General features: G+C 40.0%; 1 protein-coding gene and 2 non-coding genes across 3 annotated transcripts in view; all 3 read left to right on the top strand.

Moving 5' to 3' along the window:
* Positions 1–25623, top strand: part of EIF3A (eukaryotic translation initiation factor 3 subunit A) — a 31583-nt gene extending 5960 nt beyond the window's left edge. The window contains exons 4-22 of the mRNA XM_032190723.1: positions 1585–1748; positions 3023–3222; positions 4260–4468; positions 5463–5634; positions 6676–6780; positions 7584–7682; positions 8253–8369; positions 8697–8882; positions 11665–12012; positions 12559–12663; positions 13541–13654; positions 13922–14044; positions 14665–14818; positions 15796–15980; positions 17563–17654; positions 21043–21860; positions 23202–23376; positions 23789–23958; positions 25318–25623. Coding sequence (XP_032046614.1) covers positions 1585–1748; positions 3023–3222; positions 4260–4468; positions 5463–5634; positions 6676–6780; positions 7584–7682; positions 8253–8369; positions 8697–8882; positions 11665–12012; positions 12559–12663; positions 13541–13654; positions 13922–14044; positions 14665–14818; positions 15796–15980; positions 17563–17654; positions 21043–21860; positions 23202–23376; positions 23789–23958; positions 25318–25559 — 3778 coding nt within the window. The 3' untranslated portion in view covers positions 25560–25623. The remainder of the gene's footprint in view (positions 1–1584; positions 1749–3022; positions 3223–4259; positions 4469–5462; positions 5635–6675; positions 6781–7583; positions 7683–8252; positions 8370–8696; positions 8883–11664; positions 12013–12558; positions 12664–13540; positions 13655–13921; positions 14045–14664; positions 14819–15795; positions 15981–17562; positions 17655–21042; positions 21861–23201; positions 23377–23788; positions 23959–25317) is intronic.
* LOC116491664 lies at positions 7280–7403 on the top strand. Its single transcript, XR_004253507.1, has one exon. It is a non-coding gene; the product is annotated as a small nucleolar RNA SNORA19 (small nucleolar RNA).
* LOC116491663 lies at positions 8035–8167 on the top strand. The gene has a single exon (XR_004253506.1). It is a non-coding gene; the product is annotated as a small nucleolar RNA SNORA19 (small nucleolar RNA).

The following is a 25623-nucleotide window of genomic DNA, read 5'->3' as shown; positions in this document are numbered from 1 at the left end:
TGCAGATAGCCATCTGAGCAGGCAGTGTGGTTTCTCATCATCCACAGGTAGGCCTGAGGAGCAGCCTGAACAGCTGCTGATCTGCTGTTATCTTGCCTTGATCATTATAACATTCAGGTCGTTAGTGTGCGTTCTGAAGAAGTAGTACGTGGGGTTAAAAACACAAAACCAACTCGGCACAGGCCTGCTGAAGGGTGAATGACGTTGGGTAACTTCAGAATCTTTTTTTAGTGGTTACGTTTTTTAAATTCAAGAAATGCCAGAGGTGTAATGAGGAGAAAAGCAAAGCTGTTGATACTGTACTGGGTGGGGGTGTTCTTCAAGTTGGAAGGTGACAGAGGCATTGCCCAGGGAGAGACAGACTACGTGTAATGGTGTGAGGAGGTGGAAATCGAGAGTTAGGGTGAAGTCTTTCAATTAAAGTCTTGGAAAGTAACTAGAAAAGTCAGTCCTGTTTACTGATGGTACAAAGCTGAAAGAAATTAACATTGTAGGTAGTGGTGAGGAATGGAGTTAGACAAGTCAAATAAAATTCACAGGGACTTGGAGTGGAAGGCTGTGGATTTGCATGTTAACAGCAAGGCTCGTTGGTTGCAAAAACTGAAAAGGTTAAAGTTCTGTCCTCAGTAGTTGTTCCAGGATGGCAATGCAATTAGTGACATGTGACCACAAAAAAAGCAATTGCAAACTAACATTTCTTAGGCACTATGCTCTGGTGAAGACCAAAATTTTTTTAAAAGTAATAATTGAGAAGGATCTGAAGAGACTGTTGGCTGGAGAGATCTTTGGTTGAGAGAAATTGCAGGATACTTTTAAAAATAATAAATTTTACTTGGTTATGTATGCTGAGATACTTCTGTGAGTATCCTTGACGAAGTGTGTTGGTTGGTAAATTCAGACTCAAGTTTTGCTATAATGCTCCTGGGTTGTATCCTTTATTGATGTCCGGTTTGCTTGCTGACAAAATTAAAGACAGAAAAAGGTGAACTGATTCGAGGTTACAAATAAAAGTAGAGGAAGAGAACGTATTGAGCTTGTTTGTTTCTCTGTGTGACACTACAAGAGTCATCAGTGGCGAAAATGCAATTCATAAGGCACACATTTCTCCTGTGTCAAGTATCAACAAGAAGTGAGCTCTTTCTGGCAGTGTTGCCGGTGACTAAAAAGGAAGTGTCAGCAAGTAGCAAAGTATCTGAGGAGCCACTGGGGTCAGACAGAAGTAACAGTGTGCTGCTCCCTGATAGAATGGGGAAGGTGAAGATCCTAGAGCTAGTTTCCTTTGGTTTTCTAGTGTGAAGGGCACAGAACCTACAGAAGTCTTTACCCGTGGAACTTGTACATATCAGTGATATGTACAGGGGCCAAGATTGGAAACTTAAGATCAAGAAAAGATAATTACATCCTTTAAAGGAAAACTTTGAGAGATCAATTTGAAACTAAAGTATAGCTAATTCAGCAGCACGTAGCTGTTTGGATTCCTACAGTCTTGTCTTAGGTCTTGATAAGGAAAATCAATGAGAACTGTGGGGAATAAGTCACTTCTTTTTCTCCTTCTCTTCCCCTCTCCTCCGTTCCCAACTGTAGTGTTCTTTTGAGTGCTGTAAGTGGAGAAGACACTCAGGACCGTACTGACCGACTGCTTCTGACACCATGGGTTAAATTTCTGTGGGAGTCGTATCGGCAGTGTTTGGATCTTCTCCGAAACAATTCTAGAGTGGAACGTTTGTACCATGATATTGCACAGCAAGGTGAGTTGAAAAGATGGAAACTTAAAGCATAATGAGACTCGGGACTTTTGTGTTAGGTACTGCAAAACTAGAAAATGAGAGGTTATTCCTATTTGGCTATTGCATTAGAGTTGAAAATATGTTGATCTCTTATGCATATGTATGCACACACACACACTTCTTAAAATTACAGAGTTTCCTCATGGAGCTTTCTGTACACTAATCTTTTCTTGCAACAGAATACGCAAGGAAAAAGTTATTTTTTCCTGCACATGTGGAGAACGTGACCACAACTGGTGCTGTGTCCTTTTTTTTTTTTTTTTAATTTGCTGATGAAAGTTAGTCACCTCTTTACTTCTTTTTTAATCTGGAATGGCAAATGTATCCTATGTCAATAAACTTCAAGCAGTGTACACAAAAAGGTACTATAAAATTATGATCTGCTATCAATTTGGACAAAGAAGTAACCTAGTAAAATATTATTCAGAAGTTAATAGGAAAAGGGCTTGTCTGATTCTTTCTGGCATTATTCTGAAAAAAAAAATATTCTAAGAATGAGTACTTGTGCGCTCATCTTTTTTGCTTAAGGGAGAATGAGAAGTGGAAAAATACGTTCCATCTTTGTGTAACTTGAGGCTCTTTATTTTTTTGAAAAAAAGTGGCTAGGTTTTTACCTCTAGGCCCAAATTGTGAGAACATATTAGGAAAAATGACGATCAGGTGTGTTTGAGGTGCCTTAGTGTGTATTTAAGTCTGCAACACTGTCGAGAGCTCCTATTTTGACTGATCTTGGTAGAGATACTTCAGGATTTTCAGTGGCAATGGCCCAACACAATCAGGTTTTTGAAAGGAGCTGTAGGATCAAAGACAATTGTTCCTGTTATCTTCAGCCTTTTGAAAGCTTCATTTAACTTTACCATACTAGGCGGCTTGAGATTTTTTTTCCCACATTTTATGAAGGCGAAGCTTTAATTCATGCTCTTCTCGGAATTGTATTTGCACATAGTTCAAAATAAAATCTGGAATCGCTGCTTAAATCAGAATGTTCTCATTTGATTCAAAGCATTCCCTCTGCTCCTTAAGCTTAATTGCATAGAAACAGCTTAATTTTTTGAGGTCAAGCTGGTAGTGCTCTGCATTGTAACTTATTATGCGTGACTGATTAGATCTTGTTTGCTATGTCTTTGGACTGTAAATGAAGATTCTTTAAACGCATCGATTTACATATTTGAATCCCATTTAGGACTACAATGAAATCACCATTAGCAAACATTCTTAATTTGTGTTTTTTGCAGCTTTTAAGTTCTGCCTGCAGTACACGCGTAAAGCAGAGTTCCGTAAGCTCTGCGATAACCTGAGAATGCATCTGGGGCAGATCCAGCGTCATCATAACCAAAGCACAGCAATCAACCTCAACAACCCCGACAGCCAGTCCATGCACCTGGAGACCAGGCTTGTGCAGCTTGACAGCGCCATTAGCATGGAGCTGTGGCAGGTATGCAGCAGGCCTCCTCTAATCACACGGTAGCCTCCAACCTTTCCAGAATCTCTTCCACGCAGGTCATGTTTCATGGTGTGTGCTCCAAGGTAAAAGCAGGAGAATAATTGAAGAATAAAGTTTTTAGTGTTTTGAATGCAGTGTTGTTATTTGTGTGTTGGATACTTCATCTGATGTTTCTGGAACTGCTGTTTTTGCATAGTGCTTTAGTCCAAGCTTGTGCTTGTAGTTAGTGTAGTGAAGTGGTTGGAGTTGCTTTGAGTTGGGGAAGGGATAAGTTGCCTGATGTCTTCATCTCTTAGATGTTGTGTTCTTGTGGACTAGATCTCTGGGAAGTGGTTGGCAAGCCTCGCAGCCTGTTGGTAGGCTGGGGTCCCAGCACTTCCAACTGAAGTACGTCAGTGTCTAGTCAGTGAGAGCACTTTCAGAGTAAATATTTCAGAAATGTGCCATGCTTTTGGAATCTTTCTAATGTCAAATTATATAAGGTACATTTTTTTTTTTTTTTTAAGGGAAGCTGTAACCTTTTTTGATCACAGATGTAATTTGTATGAAAAAAGTAAAAAGGGTAAATAGTAGAATTGGTAGAATGATAAAAAAATATATATTTTTTTCTTGGTTTGTAGATTGAAAATCTGGAAAAAAAAAAAAAGTAACCTTTAATTTCTAATTTGTAGCAGATAAGAGTTTGCAGTATGTCCAAATAATTTCTTTATTGTGAAAGAAGTCTTTAATTACATGTAGCTGGCAGAACTGGAGATAACTTAAATACAGGTAGTCTTTGTGGAATCACAAAATGACTTCAATTGGAAGGGACTTTGAAGAGCACCCAGTTCCGACCCTTGTGATAACACCCACTAGATCAGTGGGTGTCCAGGGCCCCCCCACCTTGGCCTTGATCACCTCTAGGGATGGAGCATCCACAGTGTGTGATTTATTGGTCATAATTTTATAGTCATTAGTGAAATTTCATTTTTTTTCCCCTTTTTGCAGGAATGCAGAAACTTCCTAAAAGTAGTGTGTTTGTTTTTTAGGAAGCTTTCAAAGCAGTGGAGGATATTCATGGGCTGTTTGCCTTGTCTAAGAAACCACCCAAACCACAGCTGATGGCAAATTACTATCACAAAGTTTCAACTGTCTTCTGGAAATCAGGAAATGCTCTTTTTCATGCATCCACACTTCACCGACTGTATCACTTATCGAGAGAAATGCGAAAGAATCTCACGCAAGAGGAGATGCAGAGGTGGGTAAAGGTGTTTAATGTGATTTTAGGTTGTTTCTAACCTTGTAGGTTCAAAAATAAGCTAAATTGTACCCCAAAAGAAGCAGATAAAGTGTATGGCTATGAGCAGCTTTGCCTGAAGTGGCCAGTACTAATGGCCCCCCAAAAAATAGAGAAAGGAGGAAAGCTACGGTGTAAGTAATGTGAACATCAGGATCACCTTATTTAAGCTTCCTTCTTTGTTACTGACAAAAAAAATTTAGTAAGTATCTTGTTTTTCTTTCAGTTTCTGTTCTGAGTGGTGATGCCTATACCAGTAATAGGGAATTCTTGGGAAGTAAACTTTTCCTTAATATCTGCAAGTGTGCGTAGCCAAATGACCTTTAATTTTTTTGGTATTTTATGGTATTTTTGATAAATTATGGTATCTGGCAAGGGTTTTGAAGCATGCAGAATCATTGGCTGCATTAAACTCTGAAACTCATTTACAGGTATTTATAGAATCAGTCTGGCGGAAATAAATACTGCAGGGAATTCTTTCATTCCTGTTCATCTAGTAGTAAGGTCAACATTTAAATATTTAATGTTAACTTGCATTGTACCATCAGAAGGCACCTCTAGCAATAATTTCTTAAAAAGCAATGCGAACAAAATGACTTGTACGGATTTGGAGTGAAGTAAGTTTGGAAAGGTGCTGCTTTCTGCCGTTTTCATTATTTTATACCGTTGATATTTTACAGAGGCAGCTCAAACTTATTTTGCCTTTATGTATATATACGTATATATACACGTGTATAAGTAATGAAAACATTATCAAAATCTTTCCTGTGATTACTGAAGAACACTGTGTGCTGTATTTACTGCGCAGTTGCCATCTTTTCTGTTATTGCTGTTTATTTTCCTGTTCTACGTTATGAATGCTAGGCATTCCTACTCTTGAATTGGCATGAATCTGAACATGAAGTAAGTAGTATTCTCTTGCAGTTCATCTTTTGTGGTTATACTTTGTCAACAGGATGTCCACTCGAGTCCTTTTGGCCACTCTGTCAATTCCTATAACTCCTGAGAGAACTGATATCGCCCGCCTGCTGGATATGGATGGAATCATTGTTGAAAAACAGCGGCGTCTGGCCACCCTGTTAGGTCTTCAGGCCCCGCCAACACGTGGCAGTCTTATTAATGATATGGTAGGTGGTGGTGTTTGCATCAGATCAGATCTCTTAAACTCAGTCATCTTTTTAGTTTTGTTTTTTATTTTGTTCTAGAAGTACTGCGCCTAGTTAAGGGATGGCAGTTTCAAAATTAAAATGGCTTTGTGGTTAATGGTTAACTGTAGCTTACGTTATAGCATGTTATAGTTAAAAATTGAGGTTCACAGGAAGGACTGTTTGGAAATGGTGATAATGAGAGGCCTGAATCCTTGTGTGCAGTACAGAGCAGTATTTGGTGTTGTCCTGTATGTCACCCAAGAAACAAATGTTGTCTTTCTGAAACTCTGAGGGGTCTGAAAAGTGTTGTAAACCACAACTTTTTTTTTTTTTTTTTCACCCTGCCTCAGAGGAGAGGCCTATTTATTTATTAAATGTAGTTCCAATAAGCTCGGGGCAGATAAATAGTGGAGCATAAGGACTTAGCTTATTATGAAAACATCCTTTTGTTTCATTAGAAGAGAGGCCAGATCTATCTGTCTTCAGACCCTTCTGGGCATTCACGAACAAATTAGGCATTCAGTCATAGATCTGTTCAGAGGATGCTTGAATTTCTTGCAGTCATTTGCATACATACCTAAAACTTACATTCAAGGTTCATTTTACTGTTTATGTTGATTTTTCTTCTGGAACTTCTCTAGTTTGCTTTAAAAATACAATTTAAAATGTTAGTTATTTACTTATGAACTGAGTCGTATGGTTTTTAGTTTGGATGTGGGCCTACATCTGTGTGGTGGGACTGTAGGACTCTAATACGTTGAGGGTGGCACTTCACTCTTAATAATCACTTTTCTGTTATGTTTTATCTAGTTTCCCATTGTTAAATACGGTTCACTGGTATAGTGTACAATTAGTCACTATAATTAGAAATATTTTAATTAAAAAGTCAATGACCTGTATTAAGAGGTACGTGTGGTGCCTATTCAACTTCTGAAATACAAAATTCTTAAAGAATAACTATTTGTTAATACTGCATTTATTTTGAGATATTTATGTGTGTTATTTTTTGGTTGATGGTAGGTGAGGTTCAACGTAGTGCAGTATGTTGTTCCCGAAGTGAAGGAACTTTATAATTGGCTTGAAGTTGACTTTCACCCACTCAAGTTATGTAGCCGTGTCAGCAAGGTAAGTTTTGTAGTAACAGTACGTAGTAACTGTTCTTGACTAACGGTATGTTACTTAAATACCAAATTATGGTAAATATCAGCTCTCTTTTTCTGTTGCCAGAATTTTCAGTAGGAGGCTTTGTTTGGTCAAATTCCATTAAAATTGTACATGTATAGTAGCTGGCATATGTAGCACACTAGCTTATTGAAGTAGCATAAAAATTCATTCAGACCTCTAGAGTGCTCTGTAAGGGCACAGAATTTTAGAAAATATATCTGAAGGTCTTGAGTGTGGAAATGCTACTGAGGTAAATGTTACTTAAATATGAAGGAATGAGAAAACTGTGTGAAGATGCAGGTTGTGCATACAAGTGGCTTGTGTAAGAAGTGGAAAAAATACACCATAGACTTACCATCTGAACTATAAAAACTATACCATAGTTTTTGCTACCTAAATTTAGTATATTGGGAATTATGAGATCTTGTTGACTTTGTTAATGTAAATTCTGCAATTAATGAAGCACTTCACGTTCTTTTTCTTTGATAGTGGGAACAAAGATACTTGAGGTGCTAAAAAGAACTTGAAGGTAAATTAGCAGTGTGGTTAATGTTGCCAGTACTGTCAGTCACCTTCATACAAAAAGTGTTAGCTATCATAAAAGTGTTCTGATAAAAAGATTGACTTTGGTGAAACAACCTAATATCTGGACACAAATGCTGTTGTTACATGAGCTGTAGAATGGGAGTATTTAAGGCTCAGTACTTTAATGTTGAAGCTTTAAGTGTTGGTGCAGATTAAGTAACTTTTTAGAATTTTGATAGGTTCTCAACTGGGTGAAAGACCAAGCTGAAAAGGAACCTGAACTGCAGCTGTATGTTCCTCACCTGCAAAACAATACCATTCTTCGCCTTCTGCAACAGGTATGAATAAGGAAAATGTGTGTTCCTAAGTGTGCGCAAGTTAGAAAATGCTTTGGAAGAACACTAAACTGGAAACTTCCATGCTGAACTAAATTGCTTCTGTCAACTAGAAGACCATTAATATTTCTAAATACCTTTTCCAGTGCATAACCGATATCTTCAGGTTTGTACATCATTTAGGTACAGCCAAAGTAACTGTACGTAATAGTGGTTGAATACAGTGATGCAGTTTTTTGCCTAGATTTTCTTCATGACAGATCTATGAAGTTTTATTTAAGGTAATTCATTGTGTCTTAGAACGTTTTGGAATAAGGTTTGGGTGTGGGTTTTTTTGGTCTACATACTCTATGAAATGCACATTTCATTGACCTGCTTTCCTCATAAGTGATGAGCAGTGTTATTTCTGGTGTGCTAAAGAAATCTTTAAAGGCTAATTAGCAGCATAGCTGCGTGTAGCTACTGCTGCCAGTCTCCTTTATACAAAGAAGCCATGTGGGAATGGCTTTTAATCTTAGGTTACATTTGAATACAGTACTGAAAGAAAATCCTAATGTTTCTTTTCATATATAGGTGGCCCAGATTTATCAAAGCATTGAATTTTCTCGTCTGGCTACCCTGGTTCCTTTTGTTGATGCTTTCCAGCTGGAACGGTGTATTGTCGATGCAGCCAGACACTGTGACTTGCAGGTAAGTGCTGTCAAAGTGCTGCTGTGAAGTAGTGTGTGGATTCATGGGTATTATGTTGAATGACAACTAGCTGGTAGACATCAAACACAAGGAAGATAGTGATTTTTAAAAAATAAAACATGGAAATTAAGCAGAATTTTATTCAGTGCTATTTTTCTTCTACTAATTTGGCATTTCCCTTAGTTTGCGAAATGTTTTTTAAATTAATTTCTGCTTTGTTGACCTCCACTGGTCATAGGCAGAGCAACAGAGGAAGCATTTAAAAGCAATATAAATAATACAGTCATATTTTAGTTTTCACACTCTGTTGTTTTTTTTTTTGCAAAGGTTCGCCTTGACCATACTACCCGGACACTGAGTTTTGGCTCGGATTTGAATTACTGTACCAGAGAAGATGCTCCACTGGGCCCTCAGCTACAAAGCATGCCTTCTGAGCAAATTAGAAATCAATTGACTGCGATGTCCTCAGCTCTGGCTAAGGCTCTTGCAGTCATTAAGCCTCCTCACTTGCTGGTAAGTAATCCTAAATCTTCTGAAAACATTGACGAATGCTGACATTCCCCCAAGTGTGTTATGTGATGTTTACCAGTTGCCCTTATGCAGCCTTTTATTAGTTTTGGCTTGTCTGATCTGCTGCTAATTCCAGTAAGCTGCTTTCTGTGCAGTGGTAATGAAATTGTTACCGGTGTCCCCTCTCTTCAGAACAAATAATTTCTCCTTGAGGTGTTAATATAGACAAATGCAGCGTAGCATTAATACGTTTGTTAATGACCAGATATCCTTCTGCATCTGTTGCGTAACTGTTCTAATTAAAGTTTTCTGCTGTAGCAAGATAAATTGGTTTTGAAGTTGTGAGATCATACTAGAATGTTACACCAAGAAGTTGCTTGGTTTGCTTTTCCGTGACATAGGAAAGGCACTGAGCTCTCTAATGATTAATTTAATGGGACGCTGCAAGGATCTGAGTAGATGGGTTGGTGCTTTGGTATATTTGCTTATTTTCAGAAGTGTGCTGCTTCCTTTTCAGAGCACTGTGATAATGATCTCTGATACAGTTTGTATTAAATGGAGCTCATTATCGACATTGTGCATTAGGTAGAAATGTAAGCCAAGAACTTGACACTTTTTAATAGCTTATTTTCATGAGTGTGCTCTCTCACATTAGATGTCTCACTTTTTTTTTTTTTGACATTTTTTCTTCTAGAAGTGCTCTTATGCTTCTGAAGAGCAAAGAATGATTCCTAAATGCACCCAGCTAGTTAGTATTTGGTCATAACTAAAATAATGTCAAAATGTACACAAGAGGCATGAATTTAAATTGCTGGTTTTGCATATCAAGTTTAGAATATACCATGCAATAACTTAGCCATAGCTGGGTCTACAGAGCTAAGGCTTGTTTAAAATTTTGCATGCATTTTTTGAAAATCCAGAGCCTGCTGCCTGTTTTCTTCCTGGAGAAACTGGTGTTTTAAAGAACCTGTAATGTGACTTCATAGTGGAATCTAAAAACATGAACCAAAGATCCCACAGCTGAAGAACTGACTTGTCTTTCCCTCTCACTGGGGCTGTTGGACTCAAGGTCGGACTCACTGATGAGCTCACATTTCAGGTCCTACAGAGCCCTGTAGGAGCGAGGTGTAAGTCACGCTGGGATTGCCGGCGTGCTTTGGTTGTGGCAAGCTTAAACCTTCACTTCCCTTTAAAGAGCAGGGGTAATTTCTTTCCTTTGCTACATGCTTATGAAAGAAAGATTGTTCAGCAAATGTAGAGAACAATTTTTCCTTATTGGAAAAAAGGCTGATGGCAAGATGTCCATATGGGATGCTCTATCCAAGTTGGAAATAGTAAGTTATATTGCTAAAATAAAAGCACACAAAGTAGGACTGTATCAAGACACCAAATATTAGCTTGCTCGTGTTAGCTTGAATGTATGTCAGCTGTTTTGTAGTGTTTAAGATCAGAATATTTCATGTAGGTTTTCCCCTAAAAAGAATTCTATTCATATGAATAGTTGGTTTAAATAAAATACAAATAAAGCATATTTTATCTTTAATAGATAGAAATGACAGGTAGTCTTTTACCTGACATGTCAGTGTGATTAGCTGAATAAGACATAAACTTGATAATGTGCTTGATAGTGCTAGCATAATTACTAGTATTTAATATTGATCTATGTGATTGGAGAAGCTTTAGAACAAATGGATGTCTTTGTTGTTCACTATTCAGATAAAAACTTGAATTTTCAAGTGGATAAAAACTCCTACATTTCTGTCAAATTTATCACAATTTGCTAAGTCATTAATTTCATCCGAGGCTTTTTATTTTAGTGTGTCTGGCACCCTCATTTATCTTTAAGTGCTTGCAGATCTGCAACAAAGTAGGGATGTTGCAGTGTTTTTGTTTAATGCCCTGGAAGGGGCAGATTACTAAAAATACCTCTGAGCTAACTCCCATTTCATGACCAGCACGACTGAGTGCTTGCTGTGAGCTAATTATGCTGCAGTGTTTGGTGCTTGCTGGAGTGGTTAAAATGGGCAGCACCCTCCGTTAGCAGTCAGACCTCGCCAAGTGCAGAGTGGGAATCTCTACAAAGAGCATACAGGCAGTTCTGGAGCAGAATTGTGGAGCAGTCAGAAGGACACTTAAAGAATGGTCTATATGCAGTCAAGTGCTTTTCATAACTTAATTAAAATGGATTTACAATCCAATGCTTATGCCTAAATTCCTTACTTATCAATGTAGCATCTCATAGATAGCGCTTTGTTTCAATTCGGATATTTTTCTCTTATGCTAGTATGTTTAAAACAAAACCAAAACGCGTTAAAAACAAAGGAGTTTATGGTGGTTGATGATCTGAAGAGTCTCTTCCAACTAAAATGATTCCCAGAATCTATGAAATACACTACATGCAATGCTCTATATTACATACGTAGAGAGAAACAAGATGGGTCGTCCCCCCCCTTTCAGGTATAGAGTCTTACCTACCACTAGCGTATATGTGTGCAGTATTTCTGAACAAAGTGTGAAAATACCACACCTAAAATAGGTACTGCAGGACATTGTCTGATACAGACAGCTTTTGACTCCGTCTGCACGTGGTTCTGTTGAGTTGATGCTACCTTGTTGCCACGTGGATGAGTGATTAGATTTGCCATTACAGTTGCATATCAATCGAGTTGGCAAGGTTGGGGAATAAAATTAATTTTGAGATTTCTTTGAGAAGCATTTGCTATGCTTTCTGCCTTTTTAAAGAGATACTACATTCATCATTGTCTTGTTCATAATTTAAATTCAGCAAGAGAAGGAAGAACAGCATCAGCTGGCAGTCACCGCCTTCTTAAAGAATTCGAGGAAGGAGCATCAGCGAATTCTTGCACGTCGTCAAACTATAGAGGAAAGAAAAGAGCGTCTTGAGAGTTTAAACATTCAGCGCGAAAAAGAAGAACTGGAACAGCGTGAAGCAGAATTACAGAAAGTCCGGAAAGCTGAGGAAGAGAGACTGCGCCAGGAGGCAAAGGAGAGAGAAAAGGAACGTATCCTGCAAGAACATGAACAAATCAAAAAGAAGACTGTTCGGGAGCGCTTGGAGCAGATTAAGAAGACTGAACTGGGAGCCAAAGCTTTTAAAGATATTGATATTGAGGTAGGCAACTTATTATTGAAGTATTGAGCAATTTTGTATTTATTTTTTTGCTAGGCTGATTGAATTTCATATTTTTTTACCAGTTTAATACTGTAATTGGTCTTACAAACAGTCACCAAGAATTAAGAATGTCAGTTTGGCACTTAAATGTTTAAGTTGCTCAGCAATTTAAATTGAGCCTTAATGCTGAATTTGGATGGGATCTATTTTACCTGGAGGAATGAAATCCAGCTGGTTTTATTCCTCCCTCCCTCTTCCTCTCTGTGTTGTTGAAGCAGTGTCTGATATATGAAAGAGACCTTCAGATCCCGTTTTATTGTGCCTGGATTTTGTCTCAATTAAAAATCAGGATACGAATGCTTTATAGAACTTTAAAAATGAAATAAAAGTTACCCAAAAGAGAGGAAAAGAGGTTGAGAATGCTTCTGATGCAATCTTTTTCAAACTTATGGGGAAAACTGCAGAGGCTTAAATAAATAGCTAAATCTGCATTTGTGACAAAAAATGTTGGTTTTATTTTGTATTGATAACTTTACTTGGCTCTAGGATCTTGAAGAATTGGATCCCGACTTCATTATGGCTAAACAAGTTGAACAGCTGGAGAAAGAAAAGAAGGAACTCCAGGAACGTCTGAAGAATCAGGAGAAAAAGGTATGAACTACTGAGGGCACAAAGCTGTGTATGCAACATTTTAGTTAGTGGTTGTGAACTTGAGTTTGTGTTGTATGTATGAACATTTTGAATACCATTTTTAAAATGTATGAAGCTAAAAAGTAAGTGCATTGCAAACCAACTTAGTTTCTAGGATCGATGCACAAATTCATTGTACTTCGTGGAGTTGATTTGAAATTGGGCCCTTAAGCTGTGTGAGAACTGGGTCGTATTTGGGAAAACTTGTAATTGGAAAGTCTTCAGAGAAGATGAAATGCCAGGAGAAGTTGAGGCCATTAGAGGAGCTAAATTACTTGTATTATTCCTTACTGAAGCAGAGGAGAATCCCTTGATAAAGTCCTAGCTTGCAGAAGAGGATCTGCCTGTAACTTGTGGAATTCTAGGTGTGAGGAGTGTCCGGCCAGAGTAAATAAAAATATACAACCTGTGTGAGGTGAAACTAACCCAGGGCTTCCACATGTTTTCAAGAATGAACCAGAGGTTATATGACACTGAGATAATTCATTTCATGGGAAACTGACCTGGTGCTAGAAAGCTGTGAGTGTGATGCCAGTTAAATCTTCGTGAGGGGGAGCTGAAAATTGGTGATGCTGAGAGACTACTGGGAGGACTGTGGTTACGTATACCTGCTTCTACTGCATCCTTTCCTTGGAACGTGCTTAGTTGCATGTGCTCGAGCCAGGTGTTTGCTTAGATGCAGCTTTGAGCTGGTCCAGTGTGTTGTTTTTTTTTTTTTTTTTTTAACAAAGATTTATTGGAGAACTTTCCAGATACTGTTTTTTTAGGAGATTGTTGATGGTTTTGTTGCACGTTTTTTCGCATTATGACATCCTAAAGGTATGTTATCTTTACTTAGATTGACTATTTTGAACGAGCAAAGCGCTTAGAAGAAATTCCTTTAATAAAGACTGCCTATGAGGAACAGAGAGTACGTGATATGGAGCTGTGGGAGCAACAGGAAGAGGAAAGGGTAAGAATTTTTATTCATGTGATAAAATCTGTTAGCTGCGAATGAAAAATAGAAGTTTGGCACTGTCTTTTTCCTGGCTCAACCCAAGAGAAGAAGGGAAAAGTTGGTATGAAAAACTAAGAGTTAGCTTTCCCGTTTTATTGTGCCAGTGGGCAGCAGCCTTCTTTGGGTTGGGTCTAAAAGATAATTTGAGTAGTGACTGAGGTAGACTGAATGCAAATATCTGAAGTAAAATCATACTACATAACTTTTTCTTATCTATTTTAGATCACCACTTTGCAGTTGGAGCGTGAGAAAGCCCTTGAGCATAAGAACAGACTCTCAAGGATGTTGGAGGATAGAGATTTATTTGAAGCCAGGCTCAAAGCCTCACGACGAACAGTTTATGAGGTACGTGGCAAATGGTATTGTAATCAAATGTTGCTGTAAAGCAAGGAGCTCAGCTTATGACTTAGTGATTCTTCATGAAAATCACAAATTAGAATCTACAATGGCTCATTTGACTAAAATATCTTTCTTGCACCCATTCCTCGGTATTACTACTAAAAATTTACGGCAACTTCTGAAACAGCTTATGTGGAAAAGGAGTGCCTAAAAGATAGCCTTCGTTTCTTGCTCTGCTTTTCAAAAAGTCTGCATTTTCTGAGTGGTAGCTTTGATTATTTTGTTATGTTGCAGTAAGAACTGGTTGGAAAAAAAGAAATCTGTGTATAAGAAACTGTATATGATTCTCTGCTATAGATATAGGTAACTTACTGAGGTCAGTAACCAGGTCATGTATTTACTTCCCTTAAATGCAAATACAGGACTGAAGTTGTACATACTCTGTCTTATAAGTAGGAGTACATTCCCTTATACCAAATTTACTGCAGAAGAAGCTTAACGTGGTAAACAGAAATACATTGCAGTTAGTTTATTTTTCTCTACAACTTTATTTTACAATTTGTATAATTGTCCACCTCTTAAACATTGCAGTTCTGGTGGTTTCAAGTGTGTTTTTTGTATTTCAGGATAAACTCAAACAGTTCCAGGAAAGGCTAGCAGAAGAGAGGCGTAATCGTTTGGAGGAACGCAAGAAACAACGTAAAGAAGAAAGACGCATCACTTATTACAGAGAAAAGGAGGAAGAAGAGCAAAGATTACGAGAAGAACAGCTTCTTAAAGGTATGATTTGAGGATATTATTTTCTTTTCTGATATCTCTGTTTCCACAGTATTAGAGGAAGTCTTCTAATCTTCAGTCAGTGGTAAAGGCTCTGTTAGTTGCTGTTACTTACTTTACCTTTGCATGTTACCTGAATGCATGCTTGTACAGCACAGAGGTGAAGGCAGAGCTTCAGAGGGGAAAGGAAAAACGAAAGCACATGAGTGCTTCCTGCCCTCACATTCCCTCAGACATGAAGAAAGGAGGAGATAAAGTAAAAGGGAGGCTAACGAAAAATCAAGTTTTTGATTTTACTCATTTAGCTTGCGTTCTGACACCTTTTTTGAACACATCTGAAAGAGCAGAAGGGGAATATTGGTGGCAGATCAAGAACCCAAGACTTGTAAACAGCTCATGCAAATTGCTTTGTGAGCTGTTTTCTCTGGTAGACCATTTCAAAGCTTTCAGAAGAGGTGATAAGTAACCTGAGGTAAATTTCTGTCCTACTTATAACTTGGATTGCAACGAAGATTTTTTCAGTGCATATTCATGATCACCCAATATTTAAAAATGAGGAAATAAATCTAGGGGTCCTGCATATCAAACTTAAGATCACAGTAGCTGACTTTTTCTTTGCCCTCTTCTAAGAAAGAAGACTATACTTGATGTAGTTACTGATACTTTAGGTGGCACGTTTGTGGTCCGTACATCTAAGTAACGTGGATATTGGACTGTTTTTCTTAGTATCCTAGCTAGTAGCTGTTGTTCAAGGTGTCAGGGTCATGAATGTATTAAGGGTTCTTTTCCTGTTGCGTTGGAATTAGAATACTTCCAGAAAAGATTATATAGTTAAAAACATCTTGTGTAATGCTTATTGGATTTTTTATTTTTAAAAGGAAATGAGTCAAGTGGAAGGGATTGTTTTTTGTAACCTTTCTTTGGATATAGCAAAGTAACGTAATTTGTAATACATTGTTCTTATTTTTCCAACTCTGCAGAGCGTGAGGAGAAGGAACGCATAGAGCGGGAGAAACGTGAGCAGGAACAGCGTGAATACCAAGAGCGTGTCAAAAAACTGGAAGAACTAGAGAAGAAGAAACGTCAAAGAGAAATGGAGATAGAAGAAAGAGAGCGTCGTCGAGAAGAAGAACGAAGAGGTCTGGATGACCCATTTTCGAGAAAGGTAGGGTAATACTTGCAGGTGTGTTTTGACTCCTTTTTCTGTGGATTATTTGGAAAAAGTTGGAAACGCTAAAATAAGAGGTTAACAAAAATAGGTTGTGACACAAGTGACTAATAGTTAAATTATCAGTGTTCCTTTCAGCTCCTTACTGGGATCTGTAATAAAGTAAAGCAAAGAAACTACCAAATCACCAGGTTGTTCAAAAACTAAATAAAGAATAAAGACCTGATGAATGAATAAAGAATTATGCAATAAAATTAAAAAAAAAGAAAGTTACTTCCCTTTTAGAAGTATAAGTATTGGGGAATGCCGTTATTCCAATCCAATGGGAGACAAAGATAAAGTTATTTTGCAGATAAAATCTTTAATGGTTTTAGAAATGGAACTGTACTGCAAGCCTTCTAAACTCCCACTTTTTTGATCCTTATCAATAAGAGAGCCAGCTTTAAATTTCACTCACCATAGCCATTGTCCGTGTTCAATGAATGCCTCGTTGAGTAGCACTGTGAAAACAAGCAGTCAGAGCTTGTAGAAATCGTTTTGATGATTGTTTACCCGATGGACTGTATTGTCAGTGGTATTTTTCCACAGAAGAGGTATTCTTAGCCATGGGCACTTGACTATATGGAAAAGCTGACTCAAGTTCTGAGAAAGATATCTGTACCACTTGAAAAATGCCACTTGCAGTTCTGGAATTCTTTGTTCTCCCGTGTTTCTTGGGATCATTTACACAAGAAGATAATCAAAAACATTTAGATACATGCTCAGAGTAGTGGATGTGAGATCTTGCCTTACTTCTGTTTTTCTCCGTGTTGAAGCATAAACTTTGTCAAATTAAAACATTTTACAAAGAGCAGTTGCAAACTGGAATACCCTGTTTTAAATGTGTGATTATTTGAAATGTTAGTTTGTGTGGTTTACCTAATTTGCTGCTTAGGGTGGAATTTAGGAATAAATATCTCCATAAGAAGTAATTTAAATTCTCTTTGCCCGGTGATGGGCAGAGGTGTGCTCTACCTTTAATAAACAAATAAATAAAATTATTGCTCTGCCTTGTATCTAAGCATTTGCGTGAAAGCCTTGAGGCCCCATGTTCAGTGCTGTATAAAGCCAGAATAAAACGGTCTCTGCTGCATATTGCTTACAGTTTATTCTGTCACATTTTCTGATGTGATTAGAAAGCACAAAACAAAAATTAAAAAAAAAATCATTTCTACTGCTGTAACTCAGCAGGAAAGTGAAATTGTTACATCTTTGTGTCGTCAGCTCGTAGCCATGGCTCGCTGAAGCTGTCATTTGTAGGTCTGTTCATAAACTTTTCAGTGTATTAACTTTACAGGCATCCTACCCTGTTAGTAAAATGTGTGGCACAAAGGGATCATGTTTTTAAACAGCCATAAACAACATAGTTGGTTAAGACCATACTTCAGGTGCTTAACCTGCTGATAGTTTAGTATTCCCTACAGCGTAACAGCTGCGCTTTTAATGGCACGGCGTGCTCTGAATGGAGTAATGTATATGCTGAAAATCTTTATTCTAAAGTATATAAGATGATGTTCCTAATTTTCTTTGATATATACAGGAATCTCGTTGGGGTGATAGAGGAGAGTCTGAAAGCTCCTGGAGAAGAGGTGGTGAGACAGAATCCGAATGGCGACGAGCTCCAGTGGAAAGGTAATTAGTGGGCTCCTTTTGTTGGTACTACTAACGCTGCATGAGCTGAATGCCTTTACATTTCTGCAAGTTACCCTCTGATTGCTTTGTAAGAATGTTGAAATGGGAGATTTTATCTTGGAACTGATTCAGATAACATTCCTCTTTTGCTTAGGTTAGATATCTGGAGGCTGGCTGAAGGCCTTCTGCACCTGATAAACTTGCTTACTTGGTTTCTTGTTTAATTTAAAATGTTGCGTCCCACTCAGATATTGGTGTCAGTTGTACAAGTACAGATCAGGGAAGGATAACGAACAGGTACAGAGTTTCTGGACGATGGAACTGTTTGAGATTTTCCATTTAGAAAGCTGATGAAAATATTTTAAGAAAGGTAAAAGTCAAAATTCAGTGTCTTGAAAGCCATTCAAGTCCCAGAATGGCTCACAGAGCAAAAATGTGCCATAAATTGAAACTAAGTCCTGAAAGACTGTGTTGAACAGAGAAGGAAGGTTTTCGGTAGGAAGAATATTCAGAAAGTACTTCACACCTTTTTTTAGGTGTTTGTTCACATCTATGCTTTTTAGGTGTTTTGGATATATTCAGTGATAATGAAGACTGTTTATATGGTTTTAGAAGAAAGGGTCTTTAAAATTTCTTCATCATTCTGCTCCGCAAGAGGATGAATTGTGCGTGAACTATTTCTGATGATGCACAGCTAATTGTTTTTAAAAGCCTGTGCAGATGAAAATACCACTGCTCTGATTGGCAGTATGTTTTATTGCTTAATTAGCCTTACAGATTAGATATTTATAAATGTCTAACCTTAAGTTCTGGTGCAGCAATTTCAATCCATTGCAGCTTACCCTGAGTGCAGTGGAAGGAAACCAATTTACTGTTTCCCTCTCCAGTAATTTAACATATTGGAAGAGTATGATCTTTTGATAACCAAGATAGCGTTTCATGCTTTCTTTAAAAGCTGTGCTGCCCTTCTTGGTAGCAGTTCCCTTTTTCTCCAATCACAAAATCAAAAATTGGGATGAAACTCTCAGGTGAAGCATTTAACTACTTGCATAAATGTTTAATGCATCTGTTTATATGCTTCAGTGTGATACATTTTTTTTCACAACAGAACGATGCTGGTGACACATTCATTTTCCAATCATATATTCAGGTTTTTCTGAAGAAGTGTTATCTTTATTATTACTCAGCTTCCACCCAAATTGAGCTCAGTGGCTGCTGAGGAGGAAAAATTAGGCATACTATGGATTTCCTTTTGCCTTTCACTAAAATACTGAAAAGAATTTAAATCATCTCTATGGAATTTTAAGTAAAATGGAATGTTTCTCAGTTATTTCCTTTTTCCCAGCTTAGAAAGCTAACAAAAATAAATGGCAATACTCAAGCATAACTGCAGAAGGTGTAATTCTGCATTCTTTAGAAACCCCTCAAAGAAATTCAGTTGGAGTTTAGCCCTAAAAGGAAAACGTGTTGGATACAAACATAGGACAAACCTAGCTGTAATTGAATAAAGTAATTCCAAAATATTTATCAAGTGATGAAGGCAGAGGCATAGAGGACAGGGAATGAGATTTAATCTGCAGCTAAAAGTTGTCTGCAAAACGAGCACACAGGTCCTGGCAGTCGAGCAGCCAGCTGCCCTGTGCAGCCACCCCCAGAGCGCTGCATTCCAGGTGATGGGCGCGTTTCAGTGCTCTTGGTCTTTTCCAAACCATGACTCTGGTTACAAGCAAAACCAGATGACAGAAATAGAGAAGAGGTCAGCAAGGACTGGCTGTCTCAGACAACTAGCGGCTGTGTTGTGATATATAACGCTGTGTGTCTCTGGGACAGCACTGGCTTCTTCACAACTAGACTGGAAGTAGTGACTTTGATCTGTCAGTGTGCAAGAACGGTAGGTAGCTGTAAGAAGCAAGAGAGGGAAATAAAATTACTGGTCTTGCTGTGGTAGATACAAAGTTTTGTAAGGGAGAGAAGAAAGTCATTGTCAATATAAAAATATTCCTAATGTTGTAGTTGGGAAAGATGATGTTAACATTTCCTATGTAGGAGTTAAAGTACTATGTAGGAGTTAACTAAAATCTGGTTGTTTTAGCAAAAAAAAGTCACGTTAGGGTGGTGCCTCGTTTTCTCTCTAGATCGCAGAAAATCCTTGCAGTGCTCTGAGGAACTGGGCATTTGCTGGAACAATGAACTGGCAGCTAACGCAGACGTAATGTACGTGGAGCTAACGGAGGCGCTTCGAGGGGCAGGGCAGTGCTGCTGGCTGCCAGACCTCAGCACAGCTCCTTCGAGTTACTTCTTGTCTAGAAGCACGTAAGCATTTGCTGATAGTGGTATTAAGCCAAAGTACATAGAAAAGGAGAGCTGACCTCATGGCTCTGCTGTTTGTGGCTGAGTTAAGAGAAGCAACAACAACAAGAAGTTAGGAACCTGTAGCAGCGGTAGGCACTCCAGTGTGAACTTTCCAAATCAGACAGAAACATACTGGGAAAAGCTGTCGGCATGCTCCCAGCTCAGGAAGATCTCTGCGTATAGCACTTCTGGAGGCTGCTGAAACACGGCGTATATGGTGGAAACTAGATTGCATTGCTACCAGTGCCATTCTGTTACGTTCTTTATATTAACGCATCCCTGGTTGTTGTTTCTCTGAGATGTCTCCGGTGGAGTATCGTGCAGGCAGGTTTCACACGTTCTGTGTTTTGCTTATCCGATGCTGTTTGGCTCAGTTTCAGTAAACTTTGCAAGTGGGAGTTGTGAAAGTTCCAAGCAGGAAAGGATGGAAGCTGAAATAGGAACTCTAAAATCATCACATGAGGGGAAAAATCTAAAAACAGAGGAGTCGTTCCATTGGCAAATGATAGTTTAAAAATGAGATTATCAAAGAATCCTGGAATGGTTTGGGTTGGAAGGGACCTCAAAGCCCACCCAGTTCCAACCCCTGCCATGGCAGGGGCACCTCCCACAGCCCAGGCTGCCCAAAGCCCCATCCAGCGTGGCCTGGGGCACCTCCAGGGATGGGGCAGCTTGTGCCAGTGCCTCACCAGCCTCTGAGGGAAAATTAGTAATAATGTAAAAGTCATAGGATTTTAAAATTGTTTTTTATTTTCTTTTAAATAAAAACCCTGAAACAGAACCTAGGTATGAATGAATGAATTAAATATTTGTTCGTAGGAACTTTATAAACATTTATCTACATATCTATTACTTCAAAATAATCCACAGGTTTTTTAGAGGAGGAAATTATCCAATAGGAGTCTAAATGGAAATTAATACTTTCCTGTTTTTATCTCACAGCTCAATAGTAGTTGTGTCCTCCCTTATTCTTCCAAAACTTAAAACCACCTTCTAGATGTCGCTTTCTACTTGCTTATCCCTTGTGGTTTTGTAGAGATTGGCGTCGAGGAGAAGCGAGAGATGATGACAGACCTTTCCGGCGGGGGGACGACCTGCCCCGGCGGGGGGATGACCTGCCCCGACGAGGGGACGATCTGCCCCGGCGAGGAGCTGCAGAAGAGAAGGACCGTCCTTCGGTGGAGCCGAGCGAGGACAGGCCGCCTCGGCGCGAGGGGGATGAAGAGAGGCCACCTCGGCGTGAAGGGGATGAGGACAGGCCGCCCCGGCGCGGTTTGGATGAGGACAGGCCACCTAGGCGTGCTCTGGATGACGACAGACCGCCCCGACGCGCTTTGGATGACGACAGAGGCAGCTGGCGAGCCGCAGATGACGACAGGGGGCCCAGGCGCGGGCTGGACGACGACCGGCCTCCCCGGCGTGCTCTGGACGACGACCGGCCGCCCAGGCGCGGGCTGGACGACGACCGGCCACCGCGACGCGCTCTGGATGATGACCGGCCGCCCCGGCGTGGCCTGGATGACGACAGAGGCAGCTGGCGTGCCGCGGACGACGACAGAGGACCCAGGCGCGGGCTGGATGACGACCGGCCACCCCGGAGGGCGCTGGATGATGACCGGCCGCCCAGGCGTGGGCTGGACGACGACAGGGGCAGCTGGAGGGCTGCGGATGATGACCGGGGTCCCAGGCGCGGGCTGGATGATGACCGGGGTCCCCGGCGTGGGCTGGATGATGACAGGGGGCCCTGGCGCAGCGCGGACGACGACAGGCTGTCCAGGAGAGATGATGACCGGGGGCCGTGGCGCAGCAGCGAGGATTCCAGGCCAGGTCCCTGGAGGCCATTTGGGAAACCAGGTAAAATAGCCTCATAAGATAATCTTTCTGCCAAAGCACGCGCTAAGCCAGCCGATAGCGGGGGTGCCAGAGGGGAAACATCTCTGAAAACATCTGTAGTAATTGCACGAATATGAACGCTCCTTCACTTGGTGTAATCAATCCTTTTCGTTCGGCTGAATTAAGCAAACAAACAAAGCACACACAGCAAAATGCAGCAGTGTTTATTGCTCACCTCGAAGATAACGTAAGGTCACATAGTAATGCTGGTATTTACCGTATGCAGAAACAAAACACACAAATTTAATGCTGTGATGGGAGAGAAACATCACTGGATGAGCACGCCTTGGTCTCTTTCCCTACCCTGGCTGAAAATAACCTGCTAGGAAGGGTTTTGATGCATCATTCCGGTGGGCCTGGGTTTGATAAGGTTGTTATTTTTTAGTGTACAAAACTATTCCAGTTCCTACCATTCCTTTATTTTTTGCTTTTGTGTATACCTTTTTTGAAAATCCCTCTCTGAGCAGCAGTTCTGACTAGCTGACCTTCTGACCTGTGTTACCCTGCTGCCCTGTTCTTGGATGATTTATTTCTAGTTGAAGTCGTGCGGGTGGTGACTGCGACACCTCCTTCCTGATTCTGTTCAGAACTGTTGATGATGGTTGAATGTGATTTCTTGACTGATTTCCTGGTTCTTTTTATTCAGACTTAAATATTTACAGCTGCCACATCAACTCTCTAAAGCAGGCATTAATTCTGTAATTCAAGCTAGTAGCAAAATTAGCATAAGTTGTGATATTTGCACTCCAATAGCTTTCTCCTTCTTCCCATTTTCTTAAAGAAGGCTGTGTAATAAAGAACTCTCATTCATGAGTAACTGAACAGTATTTCAGGGTGCACTGTGTAGGTACGTAGTGAATGACAGTCATTTTAAAGGAGTGCTTTAAAAAGCAGTAAGTTCTTACAGATTGTTTGCCTAAAATCATCTTGGCTGTGCATTTTGAGGAAGCAGCCTGCAGTCTGAACCACCCCGTTTCCTTCTTCCTCTACTTGCTTTGCACGGGACCTTTGAGGGGATGGCATTTTTCAGCCAGAAAACACAGGGTGTGTTCAGCTCTGTGTTAAACTTGACACAGGCAGTCCTGGTGTGAGGTATTTGTTGGTGCCTTTAAATAAAGCAGTTTCTACGCTGCTTTGTCAGCGCTTCCTACTCAGAAGTGCACGCTTCTGACAAGCATCTCGAGTAGGATGCTCAGGTGATCAAAACTTGGATCAGTTTCTGTGTGGGAAGTAAACGGTTCTTTGCCTATGGTCAGGGACCAGAGGTCGGTCACTCACAGTTCCTCTGACTGTTGCCTACAGGGGGATGGAGAGAGCGTGAAAAGGCGCGTGAGGACAGCTGGGGGCCTCCCCGAGACTCCAGGCCCCCCGGAGACCGCGAGTGGGACAGAGACAAGGACCGCGATGAAAACGAGAAGGACCGTGAATTCGACAGAGAGAGGGATTTTGATCGAGATGATCGTTTCAGGCGTCCCAGGTTTGACTCCTTTGTTTAAACACTTGTTGAATGATTTTCTTTAAAAAAAAAAAAAGTGCCTTTCTGTTTAAGAAATAATGGGGTATCACGTAATGAGAGGAGCAGTGGCTAGGTTGTATGAAATGAAGTGCTTTAAGGCAATAAATGGATAGTGGCATTCTGGGGTCTTTTTGTTCTTAAGATGCTAACAGTTTACAGAATGAATCCCAGATGTGTCACTGCTTTGAAATATTTTTCCCCCTGTACATTAAGACAATTTCATACTAGGCTCCAGAAAAAGAGAAAAGATTTTGGAAGTCAGTATATTAAATAGAGACCTGCAGGCCTGAAAATGTGTTGTGATTTATTATCGCTTCTTTCTGCAGCAAAGGTAAAATGCTAATGGTTAGTCATATGTTTTGAATGGCAACAGGGATGACGCTGGTTGGAGAAGAGGACCAGCTGAGGAGAACTCTAGCTGGAGGGATTCAAGTCGTCGTGAAGAATGGGACAGAGGTGGCCGTGACATGCGAGATCGCCGTGCTGATGACAGAGATCTACCCCCCAGAAGAGGACCACCACTCAGATCTGACCGTGAAGAACGTACGTTTGCTTTATCGTTCTAAAGGCTCACGTTTATTACAGGTCCTTCACGTTACTCTGGCAGTGCTAGGACGTGGGAAAATAGGAGTAAGTTTTATTTTCAGCCACTTAAACTCTCTTTACATAAAAAGGTAATGGAAAGAAGCTTTAGTGTGTTGAGAACTTCCCTGTGAATCTTTATGTTTCTTACTTTTCTTCCTGCTTTCTGCTATCATAGTAGCAGTTTGCATCTGCAGTAGAAGGATAAGGATGTCTGAAGTTTGCAGTTAGCAGAGCAGCGTTATGTTAGGGGTGAATTAAATCCTTGTAGTTTAACTATCAAGATAGATGTCCCAGAAAACATTCCTGGCTCCTTTCTCAAAAATGAGGAAAATATTTGCAAATAAGGCCTTACGGGTTTCACACCATTAATGATATTTATTTTTTTATGAATAACCTATTTTAATTATGTACATTAACCAGGTTTAATTATATATGTTCATTTATACTTTGCTGCTGCCTGGAAGAAATAAAAAGAGTAACAGCAAAGACATTTAGGCTGATATACCACATCTTCCAGTGCTGGACTTGTCCCGTTCAGAAGCTCGTTTGGTTTCCGCCCTGAGTATTGGTGCTCCCCGGACACGGGCGCTGTTGTGCAGCCGATCTCAGAGAGCAAACTGGAGCACAACATGTACGGGGCTGCCAGCCGGCGGAAGGGCTGAGGGCTCTCAGGGAGAAGATACTTCATGTAAAAAATATATCAAGAACTGTTTCGTTGTTGGAATGTCTGGTTTGGTATTTGACAGCTTTGTTCGTACGCAGCTGGGTTAGAATTTTGAAACTCCTTTTGGTGGAAGTGAAGAATTCTTCACGTAGTGAAGAACGCTGAAGGCCATCGTCAGTGGGGTTGTGTAATCCAGTGTCTACCTCTGGTTTCAGTAGGCGGAACAGCAAGGTGCTGTCTTCAGAGACACCTAAAGATTTCCACAACTGCTTTCAGTCAGGAATTTTCTGTTTGCAGGGTTCAGTCATTTCTAAGGAGATGCTTTTGTGCTTTTAATTCTGATAATATAAGCATGTATTTTTACATTATAAAACCACGTCCGTCAATAGAACATTCTTATTGCAGTTAGTGTTTTAAAGATGACACTTCGGTTGCTCACAGCAATCCTGAATCGAGAAAGAGGCTTGAGTAGTTCTGGGCCGTTACTTCACTATAAAATTAAGCTGTGCATTTGGCTGTCATCTTCATATTAGCTCTTGGCAAGATTGAGAATCAGTAAATCAGACTGTCAGTGCGAGGCTTGTTTGTTTAAACTCTTGCAGGCTGCTGGTTGAATGTGACAAAGGTTGTTTTATTGTCTCTTGTACTTGCAGCAAGCTCGTGGCGGCGTGCTGATGATAGGAGAGAAGAACGTGGAGAAGAACGTGAAGCAGTTCGGCGATCAGCTCCTGCTCCTGCTGCTGCTCCAGCTGCTGCTTCCCCAGCAGCATCAAAAGATCGAGAAAGAGATGGGGAGAAGGAGAAGGGCTCCTGGAAAACAGAAAAGGAGCGTGAGCCAGTTCGTCGTACTAAAAATGAGACAGACGAAGAAGGGTGGACCACTGTACGACGTTAAGTGGATATCAAAACAGTTTAACCAATGTTTTAGCTTTGATTTGATTGAATCCACAGATTATATT

This window comes from Aythya fuligula, chromosome 7 (assembly GCF_009819795.1).
Source record: "Aythya fuligula isolate bAytFul2 chromosome 7, bAytFul2.pri, whole genome shotgun sequence".
NCBI lineage: Eukaryota > Metazoa > Chordata > Aves > Anseriformes > Anatidae > Aythya > Aythya fuligula.
Note: the sequence above shows the minus strand (reverse complement) of the source record. Positions and strands in the feature narration are given on the sequence as shown.